The sequence below is a fragment of the Vidua chalybeata genome, chromosome Z (assembly GCF_026979565.1).
Source record: "Vidua chalybeata isolate OUT-0048 chromosome Z, bVidCha1 merged haplotype, whole genome shotgun sequence".
Lineage (NCBI taxonomy): Eukaryota > Metazoa > Chordata > Aves > Passeriformes > Viduidae > Vidua > Vidua chalybeata.
In genome coordinates, this window is record NC_071570.1 from 51,933,478 (window position 1) to 51,958,537 (window position 25,060).

At 40.8% G+C, this 25,060-nt stretch overlaps 1 protein-coding gene across 1 annotated transcript in view; it reads left to right on the forward strand.

The window, feature by feature from the left end:
- The window catches only part of LPAR1 (lysophosphatidic acid receptor 1), a 113,890-nt gene that overhangs the window by 82,810 nt on the left and 6,020 nt on the right, over positions 1-25,060 (forward strand). Inside the window, exon 4 of the mRNA XM_053931500.1 lies at positions 23,617-23,701. Within this exon, the coding sequence (XP_053787475.1) occupies positions 23,617-23,701 (85 nt within the window). The remainder of the gene's footprint in view (positions 1-23,616; positions 23,702-25,060) is intronic.

The following is a 25,060-nucleotide window of genomic DNA, read 5'->3' on the forward strand; positions in this document are numbered from 1 at the left end:
AAAGGCAGAAAGGATTTTTCCCCTGCAAGTCCAAACATAAGTGAATGTGAATAAAGCATCCAAGACAGACAAGGCTGGTGCAATTGGAAGGGATTTCCTTCTAGCATAACTAAATTATGAAATTCTAATGGTCTCATGGCACATGAAAGCCTTCTTATTTAAGTTGTTTTGCAAGATCATTGAGTTCAGAGGTCTGCTATCTTCTCCCAGGATACTAAAGGTGATGCAATGAAAGTCTTTCTGACTTCAGGGACTTTTGGGTAGAAATATCCCTGCCATGGAAGGAAGCAGGAGTTTCACCAATGGCTCCAGGGGCTGAAGCCAGCACAGAGCATCCCGTATTGCCCAGCACCAGGCATCTGTACGGGATGTTCAGGATGCTCAGAAGGAAGGATGCTCAGGATGTCAGTACCCACTCAGCCCTTGGACATCTCCCTGGAAGCAGAAAAGAAGGCACCACACCAGGGGTTTAGCTGGAATGCACAACACCAATGATTCATGTCTACTTTATAAGCATATTTGTCTATGAGATGAAACAAATGCCCTTCTTTTTTTTAAGAAGAAAAATAGTATTCCTTTTTTATTAATTCTCCATCAAATTTGCTGCAATGTTTAGTGCACAGGTGGGAACTACTTCTGGAATAAGATCATTAGCTTGTTTACACAGTTTTGCAGATAGCATACCCTGGAAAAATCAATTGTCACAGGTTTAAATTCCTATTAAAATAGATCTTTTAAGCTTTTACAGAACAGCTTATGAAATGAAATGCAGGAAGTGGTGTTACTATCTCCCAAACAGTCATAGTCTTGTCTTGTTTCTCTGGAAATGGCAGATGATCCTATTGCAATCAGAAAATCAAATCCAGGCGTATGTTTCTAAGACCAAGATCAAAACCTAGGCACTGCCTTCTACACTTTTTTAAGTAGGAGTTATATCTGTCTTTGACATAATCTCTGAAAACTCATGAAAATAAAAACAAAGGCCAAAGTCCATACCAATATTCAGGACAAAGGCAAAGTTTCCCTATACCAAAGACTGGTATTAAGACTCTGAGCTGTCTCAGTGACAGCAAGTGACCAGGCTGTGGAAGGCACAAGCATGGCTGTGGGTCACTCATAGTAATTGGGTGAGTGTTGGCCTGGATCCTGGATTTCCTACTGTCCTAATAATTATCCTCATAATATTTTTGGAGTTTTTTAAAGGTGGAGATTATGTTTGTAATTTGAAATAATACCAATGCAATGGCTGAGATTTCCAAAGAAAACCTTTCCACATTATTTTAGATAGAATTAGTGCTAACCTTGTCACAAGCAGTGAGAATCTTAAACCAACAGTGTAAATGTGTTTCAGAGTAACATTTCCACCCTACTTCACAATCTCCTACAAAACTGCTGCTACAAATTGTGGGCCATTCATAGCAGACATATTTTGGAGAATTTTCAGTAAGGAGTGGTTGTGAAAAAACTGGAGCTCTGAAATCAGGTAGTGATCAACATCCAGTGGGGATAATGCCTGATCCCCAGTACATTATCCTCTTTGGGGAAGCAAGCATGCATTTGGAGACCCAGTAACACAGTGACACCCTTGCCAAGAGACAGTTGTTTTTATATATTGTAGATATTTAAAGCCTTGTGTTCACAGAACCTGACTATAGAAATGTATTTACTTTTCAGTTTTTCAAAAATGTTTGTCTATGCACTGTTCTTCTAGAAATCTAAAAAATACCTGAGGATAACGCTATTTACCATTTAGTTTGATATTCACTGTTTTTATCTGCTACATAGTCAGCTACCTACAATAAATTTTGCACTGGTATACAGTGATTTTCTGTAAGGTATTTATTTTTCAGCAGATAAGTTGGCATCCAAAAGTAAACTGAAAAGAAGGACAACCAGAAATACAGGTGCAGTGTTTGGTATAAAAGTTCGTTCTTCACCTCAGTTTGACCGTGTGGTGAGCTGTTCTCAGAAGGCATTTCCAAAGTTTGTACATCTGCTGAGGGCCGACTCACTCCCTTGTGCAAAAATCCTCACTGTGTTGTGATGTTTATTGTAAACAGAGGTCATGGGGTGGTGTGGAGGGAGGAAAGTCTAGGGCATGTATAGGAGACTGGCTGAAGGATACTTTTGGCATATGCTTTATTGGCCAAAAGGATGATCTTAATCAGGTGAAGAATGCTCACAGCTTCAGGCATAAAGATGGGCCATCTTTAGAAAATACCTAGAATTTCTGGCCTCCAAGAATTATTTTTGGGAGTTAGAAGGCTGATTCCAGTAATCAGCTAGCCCTTGCAAATCCCAGAATGTGCCTCTCCCATTTCCAGCTGCAGCAGAAGGGCTGAGGGACCAGAGCTGCTCTGTAATGGCTAGCCTTCAGCAAAATCTGAAGTACAAGACAGTAAACTCTGACAGAGTAAACAGAAATAATGCAGTTGAATGAGGAAGGCTGCCGGAGGTCTTTCCAGAAATGATCCATCATACATTAGTACAGACATGTCAGGAGTGCTGACTGCATTTCCTATTATTTTGTGAATGAGCACTCGTTGTTGTGGTAAGGAGAGAACTTAGCTGAATGATGAGCCTAGGAGAGGGATGTCACAACAACATTCACAGTATGGAGAGGTGTTAACAGCAGGAAGAGAGAAATGTTTTGGGAAAAGGAAGTATGGGACCCATAAAGAGGGAATGGAAACTGAAAGCAAAGCCTGCATAAATGGAGGGTTTTCTCTCTAATCCAGGCAGTGATGTCATTACAAAGTAGTTTGAGAACTACTGCTTTGGATAGTCCAATCCAGTGCACACAGTTTTCACTCAGGAAAATGTCTCTTTCATATAGTTGTTTAAAACTATATGATTCCAAATGTGTCTTTTTCCATAAGATTTGGCACTACCCTGTTTCTGAAATTGGTGTTAGAATGACACTACAGGTGAGGAAAACAGCAAAATCAGTTCAAAGAATTTGTTTGTTTAGATTAACATTCATCAACTACTATGAGATGGAAACAGCTTTTAACTCATATGCTGACACAACCCAAACACCAGCAGCCAGGAAATGCTTATGAACCCAACTGAAATCTGAGCTACCAGCAGACCTGAGAGAGGGAAAAGCAGGCAGGCATCTGTCCTGAGGCAACTGAGCGGAAAAAAGAAACATTGACGCAGCAAGTGGAAAGTGTCACCATCTTCCACCAAGAAGTCCTTGCATGCCAGAGGGCCTCAAAGCACTTTACAGAACATCTGTATTGATGCTAGCCCCCAGGACGAATGTGGACTTTGGGAGAAACAGATCAAACTTTGTGTGTTGGCACAGGAGGATCTCTTCATCCACAGCTGTCATCTTTCTGTAGTGAAATGGGAATATGGAAATCCATTGACATTGCATACCTTAGCTCTGCATCCAGAACAGGCAGATTTATCATCTAGTCTGTCTTCTAAATTATCTCAAAGTGAATCAAAACATGTGCTCCTGAAAAAACTACACAAAGCACCACAGTCATGTGAGATGTGCTGTAAAAAACTATCCCATTACTTGGGGCTGCTCATATTGACAAGTCTCTTCCTGCAGCTGTAAAATACATATTTCAGCAATGTGATGGCCAAGGGATTAATGGAAATTCTTGTGGGACAGATTCTTGCAAGAAAGGGTGCTATTAAGAAACCTTTTTCCTATAAAAATCTAGAGGTGGTCTGGAAAATCTGACTGCCTGTAATAACTCCAGGCTGCTAAAACTTAGTTTGACCACTGCAGAAGAAAACTGTCTTCCTTAAAAACAGAGGAGAATTCCTCAGTTCCCACTAGCTGGGGAAGTTGATTACTTCAGCTCTCTTTCCATATAACACCTCTGCATCTCTTCATTTTTCTTTAACCATGCTTCTCTTCTTCCAAGTGCTTCCTGACTCAGTGATTCTCTGACAGACAGTTCTACCTGTTGATTACTTGCTATGAGCACAGCTCCTTCAGGTTACTTTCCATTAGAAAATTTCTTTTCATACCATCTGCAAGTGCAGAACCTGAAGATGAATTCAATCTTTCTATCTTCAGAATATTCATTTAAGGTATGTGTCTCTCTGGTTTGAGCTCAACTCTTAGTCTTGTGAAAAAGCCTCTCATCTGTAGCTCTGGCTGATCCAAGCACAATTCTTCAGGAATATTCAATTTCAGTGTTTCTTTGTGTCCAAGTGCTGTAAGAAGAGCAAAAGCAGTTTACACAATCTAGGAAGAAACACAGCTCCAGAGGGTGGTCTTCCAATGACAGCTCTCAACAAATTAACTGCACTTGTCTATCTGAAAATGTGCTTATACTACCTTACTCTCTCCTCTCTCACTCCCTGGCCTCCTGTTTCCCCCATCTCTTGCATGTTTTCTTAAATACAGGACAAAATTATTCTATTTCCTGAATGCTTCTGCATCACCTAACACCATTAAGTCCTAACTTAACAGAGAGCCCTTGGATACCACCAAGACTTTTGCAGCAAATTTAGACTCCTTAAGTTAGGGTCAAAGGATATGTTTTGAGGATTTGTTCCAGCAGGAAGAAATAAAAGGTTTAGCATTTTGCATGTGCAATGATTATTACAAAATTATACTGGTTTTTATCCCAAATGAGCCCATACTACAGAAAGAAGTATCTAGGATGCTCTTTTCTGCCTATCCTTTCATGTTAAAGCAAGATAAAGTTCGTGCTGTTGGAGAAACAGCATGCTGAACTCATAAGCTGCATACTTGGTGGTGTGGAGTGTCACATGTGAGATTCTGTCTCACTCTGTTGCTAAGCCCTTTAAAATGCTTTCAAACAAATAGACAGTTTCTCCTCCAAGGACTGATTCAATTATAAAACTGTCTTTTGGGTCAGCAAAGATATGAATCAGGCAAGATATTTTCTGATGCTCTCTGGATTCCACAACTTGAAATAATCTTGCTGGAGAAAACAAAGTCAGGACTTTGGGGAGTAGTTAACATGATTTTGGAAAGATACAGGATAGATTTGCATTTCCTGGCCATTTTTTCCTCTTTTTTCACAGCACTTTGTTCTCTTTTTTGTATGGATTAGAATTTCTCCCTTTTGTATTGCATAAGCATTCCTTTTCTGTAGCTGTATAACATTAACAAAGATGCTACAGTGGGAATAAAAATAGATGCATAAATGGTAATATAAATGTCTTCCCATTTATTAGACCCATTGATCTGTGACCGCCAATTTTACTGATTTTAGTGGGACTGAAAGAACAGTTAACTGTGATTTGGGCAAGGAGTCTCAGCTTGTCCCTGTTGCAGGTATGGGGTCATTCTTGTAGTCACAGGCAGAAGATGAGTGGCTGCATGCACACAGAGACTGTTCAAATCATAGGGAAAGTCTGAGGATTACTTCATACAATTCATTCAAGACTATTCCCAGCCCAGTTCCTATCAGCAGTCTGGTTAATGAATCAAAATTCTTTGAGCTGGCAACTGTTTTCCATGAAACTGTCCTGGGATGAATTTTTGGCTAGTCACAGAGGCCTGTTAGTAAGAAATAAATATTCTGAGCAAAGAACTGGTATAGGAATTTTATCACATTGCAGTGGTACAAACATATGCAAAGATGAAAAATTATTCCCAAAGCACTCTAAAGAAGAGAAAAAATAAAATTACCTCATACCAAATCTCTCCTCACAGTCACATGCCTTGAAATTAAAACTATAAGAAATCATTAGCAGGTTTGGTAATAACTCCCATTACTTTTAATAAAGAACTGCTACAGAACTACGACCACAATTCCTATTAATCAGCACAGCCCCATCAAAGCCCCTCTTCAGTTTCTTAAACCTAAAGTTTTATCCTGAAAAAGATTACAGGAAAGGCAAGTCATCCTAGTATCATGGATCTATTCTCCAGGACTCTAAATATCCACCCACCAGACAGGAAGGGCATCATGCACTGCAGAGCAGCTTCAGTTCTAACTTGGATGGAAATTATGTTGGAAAAGATTTATAATAGGTTAATGCAAGATTTCAAATCTTTCATGTTTAATGTGTGTCATGAAGGATTTCAAGTAATTCTGAAATAAGTAAAGGCTACAAGTAACTCATTGCCCTTTAGACTCCTTAAAAATTGATTTCCAGTCACTAAGGCAATCTATTAAGCACCTCTTAAAAAAGTTTTTTAAGCCATTTTTATAAGAGCTTTCATGAAAACTATGATCTATGTTTAATTTCTAATCCTTCTTCATCTACAGAAGTCCCTGTTTTGCAACAAATAATCACTCCCTCTACTTCACTGGAGCTCATGACATGATTCACTTATTTCAAAGGAGATGTTCTGCAAGTACAACTTACACTGATCAGAGAAAGCAAAATAGATCTCACACCCCCTTTATTGTAAAAGTGGATTTTTTTCCATAAAGAAGAAGAAAAATGTCTGCAGATTCATGGAGAGATAGCAAGTGTGAGATGTTTTCAGACAGTTGCAATGCAGAAGTCAGAGCCAGGATGGGTGAGGCCCTGTGCCTGCCAGGCACATAGGAGCAGCAGATAATGCACTCCTCCAGATGACAAAACCACCTGCCCTGGCCCTGGAAAATGTATCTGCACTCTGACTAACTTGTTAAACTTACCCTACCTTGTCCTTACTGTTCTGCAGTAAAGTAAAAACCATCTGTTTGCTTTAACAGAAGGAAAGAGCATAAAAGAAGGCAACAGGGTAGTTTTAATAGCTTGGCTCACAAAACTAGGAAAAACTCCATCACACAATTAGAAAGTCAGGTCCTCTGCACGCCAGTTCAGATTATTAGAAAACATTCTGTGGAAACCTCATGAAGAGGTGTCTGGGGGTAAACTAGTTTCCACTTTTTTCTCTGTTCAGCTGGGTATAGTTTTTAAGGACTAAACATCTTGAATTAGCACAAGAGAGTATTAAGGACACAGCTGGCAAGGGAGGACCTTCAGAGACTCACTTTGGAGAGGGAAAGGTTAATAGCAAAGGTTGGGCACAAGGGCTGAAGCTTGGAAGAATATGTATGCTTAGTGCTCTTAAGAGAGCATGAAAGGGAAGTTTTTTTCTCCAACTTGCCTTGTGTTCAACTGTAGGGTAAAGAGAGGAGCACCTGTTTTACTATCTTGTTTTTTCTGAGCTAAAATTTCCCTTGAGAAAGGTGTTGGGTTTTCTTCCCTTTCTGTTTCCTTCTTCTTTATTTACAGTCCCCTTATGAAAGCCCAGGAGCGCCACAGGGGTGCATGGCTGTGGAGAGGTCCTGCACAATGTGGTTTTTCTCTAGTTTTGCATGCTTTTCTGGTTTTGTTTTTTTTTCCAGCTGCATCCCCTCTCTGCTCACAGGTGCCTCCACTGTGTGTCACTCATGATCCATAGCTGGGCCATCTGTACACAGAGATATTGTTAAATGAGCCTCTGACATGTAGTCTTCACATTGTCCCTGCCACTTCCCACAGCCCCAACTAGTCACATACCACCCTATAGTCTTCATGGACTTTTAGTGGATCAGCACCTGGAAATCATGGGGATACATGAGACCATGTTGGAATGTTTTGGTTTCATTTGGATTTTTTGGTATTTGTCAGTTAATTTTTTCTTGGTATAGTATTTCAGGGCTTGGAGAACTCTGAAATATTAGTGCCTTCTCCCTTTTGTCCTTTCCCCATAGATGCTGATCCATTCAAATCAGCAGGAAAATGAGGCAGATTAGTGTGATTTATATCCTGAGAAAGCTGGTATTTTGCCAACAAGCCACTTTCTAAATCTTTTGGGTGGAGATCTAGCTTGCACCATGGTTAAATGCCATGTACTAACATGTTTCCTGTTGCTGTCAGAAACTGAGCTACACCAGCAAAAGCAAAAGGAGGAAGCCTGAAGAGGAATATAAAAGGCTTTTTACAAAAAAGACCAAAATGTAGGAAGCAGGAGGCTGCCCAGTATAGATGATCCAGCCCTTGCATGTGATCTGCTTGTAATAAAATAATAGAAATCCTGAGCCCTTTGCCATGTTACAGTGCCCAGTGGAACAGGACAGCCCTGCTATTTGCCCTTTCAGAATCTTTTTTTTTTCATGTATTTTTAATATGTTGCCTCTCTTTGCCTCTCTTTGCTTTTATCTCTGAATCTCACTTCTCTCCTCTTGTTTAATTTTTGTGTTGTGCAGGAGAAGCACAATGCAAAGCAAAGGGAGTAGAAGAGTGGCTGTGGCTCATTCCCATGCAGACTTGGTACAATGCAGACAGCAACAAAGGCGCTGGCTTTCATGAAGAAGATATGTGTACCTTTTTTTTTTTTTTCCATTGAAAACATATGGTTAGTGCCTGTGTGAAGTTTGCCAGTTCTGAGTTTTCTCGAGGTGTTTAATACATTAATTTGATTATTTTGCAACACAGTCTTCAAAAACTGTCCCTGGCTTATCTTTTGAGTCAGACCATATGGATAAAGATGTTTGTGGGTTTTGCCACTGTAAGATAGCAGGAATCCACTTGTTAGTTGAACCATTGAATTATTTTGACCTTAGGCAAGAGGCAGAGAGGAAAAAAAATATATTAATTTGATATGTTTTTAGAGGCACAGACTTTCAGCCATTTTCTATTTTCACCAGGAGCTTATCCTGTTATTTTTCACCTCTCTTGGCTCTCCTGCCATGAAGTTACCTGTTTGCACTTGACAAATATTAGATACTTTCTTTCTAACTGGCAACATGTTTGGGCCCAAAGACCTTAAAGTCAGGTCTTCACCAGTCCCTTGGACCCTTCTGGCCCTGCACCCACATTTTTAGCATCTCCAGATCTTCATTACGCTCAGGATAAAAAATAGTCAGTTTCTTTTTTATTATATTTTTTTTAATTGATGGAATGAAATAAACTGAAACAGTAGGTCTCTGTGAAATTCCTAGCTTGCATGAAGCCAAAAATGACACATATCAGAGATCAAGCACACTCATTTCTGTACCATTCTGGAATGAACAAAGTTTCAGCCCTTCAGTGTTTTCTGCAGTAGCCCTAAGGAGTTCTTTCATACTTTCTGCTTTTTACTTTTGTTTCATTTTAACACAATAATGCTATGGAAATCTAGCAATTCAAGTAGTCTTTGAGCATGTGACCTTGTTACAACTTTTTAAATTGTATATAATATTAAATTTTGACATTAACTTAATATAATTTCTGATTCACTTAATCATCTGATAAGAAAAAAAAATGCATGCATAAGTGTTTTTTCTGTTCTGTCAGAAAGTTATGTTATGTCACCTCTGTTTTTTGGATCTTTGGCAGCCTCTTTCTTCAGCATTTTGTAATTTTATATGGATGGCTGTTTTGGCATCATTCTTCATATGTGATGAATTATTGTGTAACAGCGTACTCAAACCATGAGATCAACTGAAGGAATATATGGAGATATTCAAAATCTGTGGTGTGAAACTTAGCATTCAAACCATACAGTATACAGCTATGTCTCTGGTTACGTCAGAAGTTTGAGCACTACCTCTGAGCAACTAAGACAATGCTTGTTACATATTGTTTGAAAACCCATGAATGAGTGCATTGCTTTGGTACCAAAGCTTAGCAATTACCCTAGACTCAAACATCCAAAAGTTGTGGCATTGCATTAGAAGATATTTATAGTTTAAAACAATGCCTTTAGGGCACTTTTGCTTGTCCCTCCTCTATATTTTTTCCAGCATATTCCTATCAGCTCCAGAAATGTTCAGAGCATATGTCCAGACTCAAATTTAAAACCAGCATTTGCAGAATTTGTTACCTGAAATTGAATAAACTGGGATGCTTGTGTTTGAAACTAGACAGAAAAACTAGATGTTTGAAGCTAGTAACTTTGTGATACTCTTTCACCTGCTTTTTGCCCTACCCCAATTAATCTCTGATCACTCAGGTCCCCTGTAGCCTGAAGAGAACTGAATGGCCAGGTTTCACAAGCTGCCTTAAAAGGCCCAATCTGTGATCTTAAACCAACTTCTTTGCACTTTCCTGCATCAATGGCACCTCTGTGGTAGCCTGCAGTGTCAGATAGAAGTCTCCCTGACACAACTCATACCTTTGCTGCAGACTTGTTTTTGGACAAACTGTCTTTGCCCTCATATTGAGGGAATTTGCAATGGAGTAGCAGAGAGTTTTCCTAAAGTACTGGCTTGGGGCAGTCTCTACAGCTTGCAGAGGGAGCATTTACTCCTTTTTTTTTTTTTTTTTTTTTTTTTTTTTTTTTTTTTTTAAGGTAATAGCAGCAAAGGTTTGAAGTTTGTAGCTTGAAGCATTGCCAAAGTTTCCTCTCCTCCCTTTGGAGGCATGCCCGTAACTTGCAGTAGTGTGTGGTCTAGAGCACTGTGAGAAGTGAAGAGGTGTCAACTACTTTTGTAGAATCTTTTCTGACCTCTGGTCTCAGAGAATGCTTTCTTCAGGACCTTAATACTAAAGCACTAACAATACAGGAGTGGATAATCTGACGCAAACTCTTGTTTGGAATGGAGGTTGCTGACTTATTGTTGTCCATTGGGACAGCTCAAGTTCAATCCTCCAAAGTCCTGAACATCTCCTGCCAGGGACTGGCCTTGTTTTATTTTCAACTGACTACAGTGTTTTATGGAACTCCTGGAAAATTCCCCCAACAATATTGTTTAATTGTTTATTCATAAGTCTCCCTTGGCTAGGGAGCTGAGGAACAGAGGGCATCCACAGTTGCAAATACAAGCACCTCCACAACCAAAGCCCTATAACATCTTCAACGGCGTGAAACAATATGTGCTTCCCCTCTGGGAGATGTATTTCCTCTGCTCAAAAGACATTGCCTCATTGTTTGAGGCACGTAATGTCACAGAGGCTGTGACCCTTCTCTTGCATGACAGTCACCACTTAGCCACAGATGGGACCTGCCAAACAAGGACTGGAAGACCTTGTTCTTCTCACAGTGCTGACTGCAGGAGCTCCAGTGCTTTATGTGCTGCACAGGACAGGCAAAGGCACTTTTTTTTACACTGAATAATGCAGGAAGATCATGTCTTTAGGGGACAGTTTCTGTCCCACCTGTAGCAGGACCTCAGCTAGAAATTTATGTGGCATCTTCACTAAATAAAAGGAGTTGGAAAGAACTTGACAAGGTACATGTGAATAAAAGGGTAGGCAGGGCACATGTATCCTCCTGAGTTTTGCCTACTGACAAAGCAGGAGACTTTATAAATTGCATACACACATCTGTAATGAAAACATTTCAGAAATCCAGCACAGGCCTTTGGAGACTGTATTTCTGAAAAAAATCCTACAATATCTCTACACTCTGTAGTATTAATTAGGAGAAAATTGGTTGAAGACCAGTTTATGCTGGGGTGTTTTTGTTGTTCTGTTATTTCTGATTCAGTACACATTGCTGTCACAGAATGAAGACATAAGGCTTGAGTGACAACAGGTTGTCCTCTATAGACTCTCAACTTTACCTATTCTTTCTTAAGGTCTTTAATAAAAAGTAACCTGTTACCAATACAGCCTTAAATAGACTATATATTGCAACACCTGACACTTGCTTTTTCCTGTAAAAGTTCTACATTCCCCCTACAGAATGCATTCCTCCTCCTGACAATTGGGCAAGGAAGCATATGCAAAGTCCAGGGATGTAATTTCACCAAGGCGTTCATGGACCTACAGCTTTGCTGAGTGAAAAGAAGAAGATCTGGCAAAGGATACACAAAAAGGATACAAAAAAAGCTTCCTGGGAGTGCTTGGGCAGAGAGCCACGTTTCAGCCCCCATTTTCTATTAAAGGGAAGAGCTTGACCCCCCACATACTGAGATTCCCATGGGGTAATTGAGCAAATTCCTAGCTCTGCAAAAGCCCGTGGGGTAAGATTTGCCAGTTTCTGAAGTACTGGGGTGTCACAGCAGGCCCTGCAAAGTGCAGCTTCTACCATGAGCTAAGTATCTGCACTGCTCCAGGAAAGCATCTGAGTGCATGGTTCAAATTAAACATGCATCTATTTGTTTTGCTGAGTAGAGGAAAGGAGTAGAATTGAGGCTGGTGATAAGAAAAAGGTGACATTTTGAAGTATAATATAAAGTCAGAGTAAACTCATTGCGTTATGCACCTTTTGCAACCTGTCAGAAAAGGACTTAGACAAATTATTTTCTGTGTTTTGAAGAAAGTGCATATCTTGCTTCCAGATCTTACTTATTTTTGGAAAATATCTGTTGCATTCCTCAGAATGTGGCTTTTCCTCAGACATCTAGTTTTATCCTTCACATATGCAGTTTTATATTTCTCTGCCACTGCAAGAATTCTGCAAGTGAAGTAAACCCTGGATAGAGACCTGATCTCTATCCAGAAAAAAATCCTACAATGCCTCTATCTCTATTTCAGAAGACTGAATCCCACCAAAACTGAGGATATTTTTTTCTTCTGCTCCTCAGCAAAGGAGTAGCACTCTAGTGAGTCCTTTCATACTGTGGCATTGATTTTTACAAAGCATTCCAGGGTTTTTTATCATAAAAATTTTTCATTATTTGTTCCACTTGTAAATTTATCTCCAAAATCTCTTCTCAAATTTGTGGTCTCCATCCCCCATCATTTGTATTTTATAGTATAAGGCAAAACAAGAGATGTGAAAAGAGCATGCTGGAGTCTGTTTCATTATTCAGCATCTTCATGGAACCTCCTGACCACACATAGAACAGTCATGAGTAGTCTCTATAATTTACCACGAGATGTATGCAGAGAGTATGCAGTGTGTGCACACAGCTTTGAAACTGAAGATTTCAGTGGAGATGCTAGACTGTCATGCTCTTAGGACTCACATCCAGGCTGGAGGGTTTGATACCATGGGAGTTAAGAAACTGCATGCCATTACTTCAGCTGTGTTATGAATTGGCCCTGCAGATGTTCACCTCTGCAGCATCTGGTAGGATAACAGCTGCCAGTGCCATGCTTTTTGAGAGTAGCCTCAGGGGTAGACATCATGGGCAGCATCAGGTACGCTATTGTCATCTTTGGCAAAAATCTGAGATTTTGTATTGGCTGTCCATTCTTGTTGCATGAAAGGCTCTGGAAACACCTGGCCTGATTCACATCTTGTTTCATCTCACTGGTCAACAGAGTGTCTCATATGGTCACTGGTGAAACAAATGGGTGTGCTTTTCTCTCACAACAGGTTGGAGATAGGAAGTGTAGTGAGGTTTGAAAAATTCCCTGGAGTGGATGTGGCAGAAAAAATTAAGCAGGACTCATGATTTTCAGCCTTTACTGGCATGGTCCTTTTGTTCCTAGTACATCTTAAAATATGTCCAACACCTTGAATTTCTGTGCCTTGCAAGAGCCATGGAAAAATTAACAAAATTGCACCTTTTCTTACCTTTTCATGTATCCATGAAGAGAGTTGAGAGCCAAACCAACCAGCATAAAGTGTGGAATTTCAGAATCTTTCCACACAGATCCAATAATGTGCAGAAGTACTCACCAAAAAACTCCTTTAAAGTGAGCCATGGCTTAAGACTCGTAATTACTTTACTGAGTGCCTAGTGGATAAAATATGCCAAGAGGCTTCTGCTCTCACGCCATTGCTTCTTGACTCCTGTTCCCTGAGTTCAATGGGGTCACAGATATGTGAAGCTGAGTGCTGGAATAACACAAAATAAGAGGCAGGCTCTCTCTAAAAAACTTGCCTTTAAGACCTAACCCCTAAGTTAAATCTATGTGCTTTTATCCTATTTCCAGCCAGGACTTTTGCAGTAGCCAAAAGGAGGCATGGATAGGACCTGGAGATTATTCTACACCACCTCATGCCATTGCCAGGCAAGAGGGTTTGGGGATCTATTCCCAGGAGAAGGGGTCCCTGCCAGGTTGGTATAGTGTGGTGCAGGTTTCCCTGTGAATTGTTTGCCTCTTTCTTGCACCCTCAGTAATTAGTATTGTTGCTGTTGTGGTTCATTTTCCTACGTCATTGTTTCCAGTAAATTGTTCTTATCTCAACCTGTGACCTTTACCTTTTGTGCCTCTCAATTCCAGCCACCTGTAGAGGGAGGGAGAAAGGGAGGGATAACAAGCAAGCAGCTCGTGGTTTGGAGAGTCTCAGTCAGAGCACTTAATTGGCAAATACCATTGCTAAAGCATGATAGCCTTCTGTGCTCCAGGGATGCACTTGAAGCATTGCCCCAAAGTGTGCCAGATAGAAAAGGACCTAAGCCGATGCCACTACGTCAAAAGGAAGAAGCAGAAGAGAAGTAACTGGAAATGGAGCAATATACTTTCACTCTGTTCATTATACATGGGCTTCAGGCTTTTCTTTGTCTCACAAAGCTGTGGACTTCTCACCAAACTAGAAGCTCCAAGTTTTGTTCAATCTCTTTTGCTGAGCTTGCTTCAGGCAATCTGGCCCATACTCCCAGATAATTTGGGTTCTGTTTGTGTCTCATGTGATTTGGATCAAGGAAAAAATGATCATCTATATCAACCCTCTCATTTCCTCATTTGCTAGAGTCTTGCACCTATCCACTGTGGCTCATCTTTTCCTTTCTATCCCCTGGTGGTTACTGTTGTTCAAAACATTGTGCTAAGCCTTCAGCTCTTTTACCATGGTCAGTTTAAAAAAGCAATAAACTATCCAAAAAACCACCAAAACATCAAGAGCTTCCTATTTATCAACACTATACTACTACTAAAAAATCCCTGACTTCTTAAAAAAAAAAAAATTTAAATTTTTAGGAAGACATTACATTTTCCAAGGGCCTGTCTTCCAAGAGTGACAATTGGTTCCTTCAGATAAGGATGGCTCCCAGTTTGCAGCAGTGAATTTCTGTTTTGGCAAATACCAGCATAGCCTTCAGAGGTTTGATTTAGTGCCTGCAGATGTGGTCTGGCTGCAACTATATTACACTAACAAGAACTACCACTAACACCTAACTAGAAAACCTGTGACTCTCTCCTGAGAGTCCCAACACACAATACACATGTGGATCCAATTGATCAATTAATCCAAACAACCATCACCAATGGGTAAACAATCTCCAGAACACATTCCACCTGGGAACAAACACAGGAGCAGCAAATGAGATAAGAATTGGTTTGATTCTCTTTTCTCTGCTTCTCTCACAACTTCTCTCAGGAGAAATCCTGAGAACGCTAAGTGTCTCTCTGTTCAGAGGGCATGTGAATACCACATCTTGCTACCAAGAGAAGGGTGAGAGCAGCATGTATGCCTGCAGGAGACCCTACACATGGCTGTGTCTTCTCATTAGAAAGCAGGGCACTGGAGTGATGTTTAGCTCTCTCCTGTTGGCACTGTCTTGAGTGGGGCCAGGACTGTGTGAACTGGGACTCTGGGTCATGATCAAGTTGATGTATTCAGGCTTTGTTTCCAACAGCGTGTGAGATTATGGGGAGGAGTTATTTAGTCTCTCTGAAAAAAAAAAAAAAAAAAAAAAGGTATACTTACTTATGGATTAAAAAACACAGCCTCAAGGGACATGTTTTGAGAAGTACTGGATTTTGCAGCCATCCTGCAGTGTACGCTCTTTGTTTGTGAGGCAGGAGGAGGAAAACTGCTTTCCTTGAGCTCAAAAATTATTTTGCTGGGCAACTACCAGACTATATTAGTCAGGCATGCTGAAGCCCATCTCCCCTATTCTCATCAGAGCTGTCTTGCTAATAGTTCTGTAACGGACAGCCTTGTAAATATTTATGAGCTAATTCCCTGCCCTGAAATGCAACGGCTATTGTTTTTAAGAGTCCAGAGATGCTGTGTGTGGCCTGAGACTGCTTGAGTTGGCAGACATTGCCACAAGTTTGAGAGCACACACAAAGACACTTGAAATGTGCAGGGAAAGATAACTGTGGTCCAGAAACAAAGTATGAAACAAAAGCTGTAAACCTTTTCTGTTCTCCTCCTGGAAGTGATATCAGCTAGCCAAGAGTCAGTTTTATCTCCCTGACAGGGCGTGCAAGAAGAACTGAACTGAAGGAGCTATTAAATGATCTTCAGCCAGGTCTTCCTCATGACTTTTGCTTTTCACAGAATTCTGATTTGGAAGGGACTCACAAGGATCATCAAGTCCAACTCCTGGCCCAACACCTGTGCCCAAGAGTCACACAATGTACCCAAGTGCATTGTCCAAATGCCACCATGACCACTTCCCTGGGGAGCCTGTTCCAGTGCTCAACTACCCTCCAGGGAAAGAATTTTTTTCTAATATCCAACCTAAACCCTCCCTCAGGTCCTGTCACTGTCACCAGAGAAGAGATCAGTTCCTGCCCATTCTCTTCCCCTCACAAGGAAGTTGTAACTGCAGTGAGGTCTCCCTTCAGTCTCCAGGCTGAATAGACCAAGTCACCTCAGCCACTCTTCACACAGCTTCACCTCCAGACCCTTCACCATCTTTGTTGCCCTCCTCTGAACACTCTCTAACAGTTTAATGTCCTTTTTGTATTGTGGCACCCAAAACTGCCCCCAGCACTTGAGGCTGCCCCAGCATGGAGCAGAGCAGGACAATCCCTTCCCTTTCCTGGCTGTGCCTGATGTACCCCAGGACATGGGGCCCTCCTGGCTGCCAGGGCACTGCTGACCCATGTTCAGCTTGTCATTGACCAGGAACCCCAGGTTCCCTTCTGGAACTGCTCTCCAGCCTCTCATTCCCTGTTCTGTTGGTACATCCAGAATTGCCTCATCACAGATGCAGAATGTGGTACTGTCCCCTGTTGAACTTCATATGGTTGGTGATTGCCGAGCCCTCTAATTTCTCAAGGTCTCTCTGCACGGCCTCCCTGTCTTCAAGGAAGTCAATAGATTTTCTGATTTTCTGATTTCTATCTCCTCTCCCAAAAAAATATTCTGTGTTGTTGTCTCTGTTGTGGCAGCATATTCTGTGGGTGTGATTTGAGTGTGCATCATATTTTGGCAGTCCAGCATCCCCTAAGAAATAGACACACACCTCCTACAAGGTATCTGAACTGGACAAACCTGTTGACACTTTCTCAGCCCTTTACTCTTTACACCTGTATAGCTCACTCTTGTGTGACCCTCCTCCATACCACAGCACAAGCCATGGAACACAGCAGTTATAGCTCCTCTTGTTTTTTTGTTTGTTTGGTTGGTTGATTGGTTTTTGGTTTTGTTTTGTTTTGTTTTGTTTGTTTGTTGGTTTGGTTTTTTGGGTTTTTTTTTTTTTGAGGAAGAAACTTACTTCTTCCTGAAATTTCTTAATTCTGTTTAGAAGACCACAGGTAATTTTTATTTGGGCTTTTTTTTTCCATGCATGAGTTTCTAACTTCCTGTGTTTCCATTTGATGAAGATACAACCTGTAGCTTTTTAGGCAGCCAAGAACTACTCACTACTCATGTCTCAGCCTCTACAAACCTCAATGCTGCTGAGTGCAATGCTTATCCTTATCTTGTCCTCAATTTGCTGTTTTATTGAGAGGGAGGAGAGTAAAGCAGCCTGACTTGAAGAGTCATGTGAGTTACTGCCCTGTTTTCTCAGGATCAGAAAGGAGGAAGGTCTCCATTAGTCAGGACTGTGAAATATTTTGGGCAATCATTGTGAGAGTTGATTCCTCCAGCTTTTCTCTTTCCTTTGCACAACTAGCACTGAAACAGAGACAGCACAAAGGTACCCAGCCAGGACCACTGTTAGTGATGATGAAACCTGTGTGAGCCAAACCATTTCCAACTCTGCAGCAGTATTAATTTTTTCTATTAATGCTTTGTGCCCCAGAACAACTGCAGAAATTTGTCACTGCTTTGTCAAAGAAATTCAGAGAACAGCTATTAAAGTAATATATGTTAGAATGAAAGTAAGGAATGGATAGCCTCACCCTCTGCCTCAGTTTCCCAAATACTGTTTTAACAGTCTCAGTTTAAATTACTTATAAAGTATCTTTCTTGAAGAAGTTATATTCTGTGCTGGAAAAAAAGAGCCCATGAAGGGGCTTTCTAAGGGCCTGGCTTTTTTTGTAAAATAAATTCTCAAAGAAAGGTTCAGGTACATTTGTCATCTTGAACCCCCAGGGATGCCAATACCTGGAAAAAACAGCCATTTCAGCACTCCTTATTGCTTTTGGAATGTTCAGATTTGGTTTTAACTTAACTGCAGTTGGCCGTGAACTGTAGCCATCTCCTAAGTGAGGTCAATAAGAGCTGAATCAGACCCTATTATGCCAAATGTAACAGCTGTAATGATATATAAGATATTTTTGTCTGTACTTTACCCAAAGCAGGCTAAAGAACATGGCTGAGCCTGTTTCAGAGAACTATCCTGTTTGGCAATAAGTTTTTTGGTTCCTAGTCAGATGTTTATAGACAAGTCTCTGTCAAATACTGAACTTCTGTGCTCAGAAAGGGATAAACTGCACACACCCTTACGGCAAGCTTGCTTAAGTATTCTCACCTATTGACTTCATAGCAGCTCTCAGAAGGTCATACAAAATACACAGTAGGGATTAATTACTATCTTGATCTCAATCCATTCACAATAGGAGCAGAGAGTCTCTACTTGCTCACCAACAGGCAAACTATCTTGTGGCATTCACATTCTCTGGACAGAGAGACATAATTATGTCTCTCAGGAGAAGCACAGTGACAAGAAGAGAAAATAATCTTTATCTCTGCTCCTTTGTTTTCTCCATGTGGAATTTGGCATGGAGATTGTTTACCTGAAGTGATTGCTTGATTGGATTCTGGTGAAGGTTGTTTGGGTTCAATGACCAGTTGGATCCAGCTGTGTCTCAGACTCTCAGCAGAGAGTCACAAGTTTGTTAGTTAGATAGGTAAGTAAGAAGTATGTATGTAGAATAGGATAATCTCTCTTTAAATAGTATATTAATGTAATATAGTATAGTTTTAATAAAGCAGATCCTTCAACCTTCTGATCTGGAGCCAGACATCATCATTTCTTCCCTGTCAGGATTGCCATTGTTTACTATACTATCTCATTTTGTATGAGCCTCAAGTAATGAGTTGGATGTGGTGGTGGGTCTCACAAAATTTCCATTATGCTACTGTTGGTGTACATTTTACGCCTTTGTTTGGACAGAATTAGGAAAATTATTTCAAAAGCATGCTTCACTGAACATTGCTGAGCAACTCAACATGACTCTAAGGCCACCCATTTGCTTGTTCAGGAATGCAGATAAAACTAAGAGTAAAGTAAGGGGGACTCAATGATCTTAGAGGTCTCTTCCAACCTTGATGATTCTGTGATCTCAATGGCCCCAGTACCTATTGTCTCTGGGTCCCCCATAGGGCTGGCACCCTTGGACTGGTTACCCTTGGACTGGACTTCAATTAGGTCCTGGGGCTGATGGTTTGCCTGATTGGAGCTACAAGTTACAGCATTCTCCTCCCACCATGCAGGTTTAGGTAACGACTATGGAACCTAGCAAGGTGTTTTATGTCTCCTTGGTTTTCCCTCTTGCTCTCCCTCTGCTGCATTGATCTGTTGCAAGCATTAGGAGGAAGAGGACTTCCAGTGCCTTCCTGTCATTTTGACCTGTGAGACTACTGCTGAAGGTGGCATAATGCCACATTTTGGCCTTATTGAAATATGCATTTAATTAAAAAAAAAAAAAAGACAAGCACTCAAAAAAACCTGTGTTATGTCCGTATTTACAGAAACATAGGTGTTATAAAACTTCGTCTTGCATAACTGTTGGTATTACAAAAACTTTGCTGTCAACAGTGAGCCTGGCATTTTCAAGCATGTTCTGAGCAATCAATTTTCTCCTGATAGTACCAAAATCCTGGGAAGTTCAACTTCAAGGGCCAGCAAGCTGCACTAACAATACAGGGGAAAGTGAAGAAGGAGTCTCATACTTCTGCCCCACTTTTCCTTCCCCAGGAAATGGAGCAGATCAAGAAATGATCCCTGCTGTATCCCACCATGTCTGTTACTTGGTAACAGCATCAACACACTTGCTGCTGCTTGGCTAGGACAAATTGTGTTCTTCAGAAGGACAGAAGAGCAATCCCAAAAGTAGTCACACCCATCCTGGGTTGCCTTGTGGATGTTGTCCTGCAGTATCACAGTGTCTCTCCAACACAAATCCCCACCATGGTGAACAGTGTGTCCTACAAGTCTTTCTCCTTCCTACCACCCAGCCAAGCACTGAGACTGAAACAAACAGCAAGTAGTTTCTGAAAATGCAGAGAGGTCCATGCCAGCCCTAGGTTCATATCCTTGCTGGGGCAGCAAGCACTGGTATTCTCAGTTTTTTTGGCTGTGGGTGGAGCTGCCGGCTGATTCAGGGAGCCATCTGCAGATGAATCATGGGTTTCTTTGGAAAAAGATTGCCTCAGGAGACACAAGGCGGCCAGCTGCTTAGGTCAATGGTTTCAGGGTTTGGAAGTTAAAGAACTGCATTTGGTTGCAATCATTTAAAGCTGAGGACTGAGGGCTGCTAGTGACTAGATGGAAAAAGCACTTGCTAAGTACTGCTGCTGATACTGTACTGGTGTTTTACAAGTTATGGCATTGTCAAATCTGCAGGAAGACTATTACATGATCCTGTGATGTGTGTGACCAAATCAGTTCAGTGCAGGGGTTGCCTTAGAGACACAGATGGACATCAGAGTCCAGTGGAGTGTGCATCCACCTGTCAGCAGACATTTCCCTATGGCTTGCTCAGAGACAAGGGCTCCAAACACAGATGATCGTGATTTTAACTTGGAAAATGTCTGTGTTCAATCCCATCTGCCACAGCGGGATCAGGGTTAGAGCTCCCAGCTGAAGTGTAGGTGCTGTGTGCAGCTGTAGGGGCATCAGTCCCTAGAAGCTTCCTCTGCAGATGATCTTGGCTTCTTACTCTGGATCATGTAGTCTTTTTTCCTAATGCCTTTCTGTTATTTCCCTTCAATGTTTAATACTGTTGCATCTCTGTCAGCTAGAAACATGGTCGAAAGTCATTGACACAGTCAGTGGGTAGCAATACTTTGAGTTGCACCAGGAGTTTGTTCTGATTCTTGTAGCCCGGCAGGTGCACACTGGGCAATTGCCCATTGAAGGATGCTCAGGTTTTGGTTCAGAAGGTGTTATAATGTTCTCATTATCCAAGAGAAACTAAAACACAGTACAAGAAAACAAAAAGTTAACATTTTTTTGTCCAGTAACATGCCAGTGCCAAGGCCAGACCAACCAATTATCCTTCGGGTAGGAGCCACTTGTGATCTGAGCCCAGATTTTACAACCAAGGCCCTTCTGCAAAGGAATCTTAGAAGAGGAGCAGTAAACCAGGTATCAGAAGGACTGATATTTGGTATCATGACTCCAACTGTTGCCAGCAGATAGTTTAAGAAAAGCACCAGATCAGATCATACCAACAACCATAAAGTAGGTTTTTTGCTCTTTGTTCCTCCAAAATGCTCTAGAAAACAGCAGCGTAAAGCATTAAAAACATCAAATGGAATGCAAATTGACAAGCCTCTCTGTTTTGTTTTCTTTTTCTTTAAATGTGTTCATACTTTGGTATCTGTAGCCGCCTGTGCATATAATTGTGCATTGTGTATGATTTTTTGCATCCTTGTTTTGAAGTTCATTGGAAGCCTCTTCATTTCAGTGTTGGCAGAAGCAGTAAATAATTATCAGCCCCACTAATCTCTGAGAAAAGTTAGAATTGTCAGTGAAGGCAAAGAGGATCTCAGAGTTCAAAAAGGATGAACTAACAGTGCATATTTTTTATTGTAGACAGAAATACTTTTATTTCATTCGTAAGAATTTAATTTAACGTTTTATCTCAAATTATTTTTAAAAACATCTTGCTAACAGATAATCCTTTGTATGGATTGGCATAAAAGAGCAAATATGTAGTAGTAGCAGCTACTTGACTGCATGATAGCTGTCCAAGAAAAATATTTGTGCAAGTCTTGCTGAGTCAGGGTATGTTTCTAAATAAGCAGATTATCCCTCTCATTGACAGGATTTATCTCACACAAGCTAAATCAAATACTCTTCTGTCCTGTAGGCTCAGGGCAATATTGCATATTGCTAGCAAAAGAGACAGCAATCCTGTTCAACACAGTCTATAAGTATCCTAGTGTTGTGTCTGTGTGAGGTGTGGTACATAGTAAAATAGATTAGCCAAAAATGTATTGTTTTGTCTAGACAGGTGTCACCTGGTGCCCAGACAGTCACAGTTTTTCACATCTGAGATTACTGAGAGGACAGATCATTAAAATGTTTTGCTGTTGACTTGAAGATCTCACATACAAGACATACCAATACCAAGTTGTCTTGTCTATTCCCCTGCCAGTCCACAGCTGTTGGACTGCAATCTGCTACTGACACAGAGCTATAAATTAGAGCAGTTTCTCTTGAAATGTAGCTGTTCAGCAGCCTAGCAGCATACAGATACTCCTGGCAAACTTCATCAGGGCCTGACAGTACTGACACCCAAACCTGGGTGGCTTTTCATTGCTGGAAGTTTTGATCTGAACATTTTGTACAGTCCTCTCCAGGAGCTCTTTCCAAACAAAATGTAGCCTCCCAACCCTAAAAAAATTTGCACCTGTATTGCAGGTCAGGTACCTGCCTGGGGTAGGGATGGTGCTGCTCTATGCAGGGGCCAAACAGCCACAGCTTCTCCACTGTAAGAGGTGTGGAAACATACTTGTTTACTGGTGTTGCCCTGCTCCACAAACAGGCACCTATCTGGACCCTGTGATCAGATGAAAGTGGTGCATTGCTGGGAGGAAAGGAAAGAGATCAGGGCTGTCCTGCTGCTTGCCTTGAGAAGAGCACAAGGTGTGGAGAGTTCAGGGTCTTGAACCATGAGCATCAAGAGATCTCATTGTGTTCCAGAACAGAAGAAAAAATAACAGAAGCACTGCAAATAAATCTCAGCCAAATCTGAGTTAATCTGGCATGGGATTTACTGTGCCTGGTATTGTATCCCTCAGGAAAATGGTGTGCTCCTCAGCTAAGGAATGTCCTGCTCCTTGCTGCACTTCCCGTGTAGCAGTCCCACATCATCCCTTCTGTTCACAACCAGACACGGTAAGTTCCCTTCTTCACAATAACCAAAGTCCTCCTGTTCTTCAGTGTCACTGCTTTGAAGTTAGCACTGCTTTAAATATGAAGTCAAATTTAGCACAGCATGATCTCAGCATCCAGAAGGTGAATAACGTCCATTCATTCATCTGGTACTCCTCATTTCTGCACAGATCCCCTCTTCCATTAAGTTTTTTGTTTACATTAAAGTTAGCTAGCCTATATAAACTCCCAAAGTGTAACATCTCTTTTATGTAAGAGCCATGGGGGAGGGCAGATAAACATACAAGTGTTTCAATGTGTTCACTCATGCCCAGTAGAAATGTATGCTGTGGTTATCTCACAGTCAAAGTAAGCACACTGGCCTATAAATAGCAAAAGATTTAAAGCATCCTAGCAGACAGAAGAAAAATATTTCTTCAATAAATATAATAAATAAATAAATAAATTGCTTTTTGGTCCAAATTTATCATAAAATCTTCTGTCTATCAGTTGCTGATGAAACCCTTATTTATTCAATAGCAAATTTGTGGGATATTATAAGATGCTGTTTTAGCACATGAATATGTCAGTGGTGTAAAGTATGACCTTTGCTAAGGGCTACCACTCCAGCACTGAAGAAAATTGCTAGTTCTGGTTTTAAGGGCAGCTTCAAACTCCTCATATTTTCCCCTTTCTACAGTTACAACTGGCCAGTGTGCCACTAAGTATGGACAGAGGCCTCCAGGGAATGTTCTTGGCTATGCACAGCACCACTGTATAAAAAGGTGAGTTTCTAAAGATTTGTTAATGAATAAGTACATAATTTTTCTCCCAAGGTTGAGAAACTGGTAAAACACCCATGACATTATTATGATAGTTTCTGTGGTTTTGGTGGAATAGGTAAATTGATAGGGGTTCTTTTCCGCCTTCTTGTTAATAATAAAATTATCCTAATCCTGCATTTGAACACCACTGAAATCCTCTGAATTCTTTATGAAATATGAAAAGCTGCTTCATGTTACTTCAGAGCTCCACACCAGCAGCAGAGGGGCAGCAACTCCCACATGACTGCAATGACAGAAACTTAGAAACTCTTAGGACCTCAAGCAAAGGCCTCTTAGGACTTTCCCCTGGGGAAGTGAGATGTCATTATATTCAGCTGAAGATGCAAAGTTTTAAAATTAATGGAAAGACACAACAAGGAATTTGCATAGAGGATTGAGTGAAGCTTCTTTTGCTCTCTTCCCATACACACCTACACAAACACAAGGATATCCATTTACAAAATTACATTAAAAAGTCAATGAAAATTAAATTATCTATTACATGCTTCTGCTTTTCCCAGCCACAAGTTACTCTCATTGTTTCATGCAGGATGGCTAAATTACCCAAAATACTCAAGGTGACTCAAGGCACTGGAGACATCCCATTGAGCTGTCTGGTTCAGGTGACCTCAGAAGGGAGTTGGAAGGAGGGAAGCCTGGCAGAGATTGTACTGCTGAAGACAACAGGTTCTGTCATAGGGTCAACTTTTTAGCCAGGCTAGAAGAATGTTTCTGTACAGATTCAAAAGTCTGTTCATTTGGTGGTGGGAAATGAGTGCACCACTTCTTCTTGTGCCTTGAAAAACTTGGCATGTAATAGTCAACCTTTTAATATGGTTCAATCTGACTGAGAGGATGAAAAAATTACTCCTTTCCTTTTCATTAATTCATTAATTCATTAATGACTTGCTCAGCAATATTTACAAAACACTTTTCCCCCTAAGGTTTCTAGCAAGAAGATTTGCAGAAAACACTTTCAATTGTATTGGGGGGGCTGGTGAGAGGAAGAGAGAGAAATAAAGAATGTACTTCCTGGTTTGCCTGACTAATTGTAGTCAGAAAGTTTTGTTTGATTCCCCATTTCTGATTGTTACAGATTTGCAATTTATTTTGAAATAGTTAAAATTCCCATAGACTTACTGAATGAGTTCATCTTCAAGGATCATGTGCAGAAAAAAGAAATTATAGCCTTTTAGATAAACCCATCAGCATAAAACTTTGCTCAGTTGTGTTCTACAAGCAGCAAACAATTCCCTTTTGGTTTTATATCACACTTTAATTCCACACATCTAGGTGTGAGACCAGAATCCAGGTACAAAT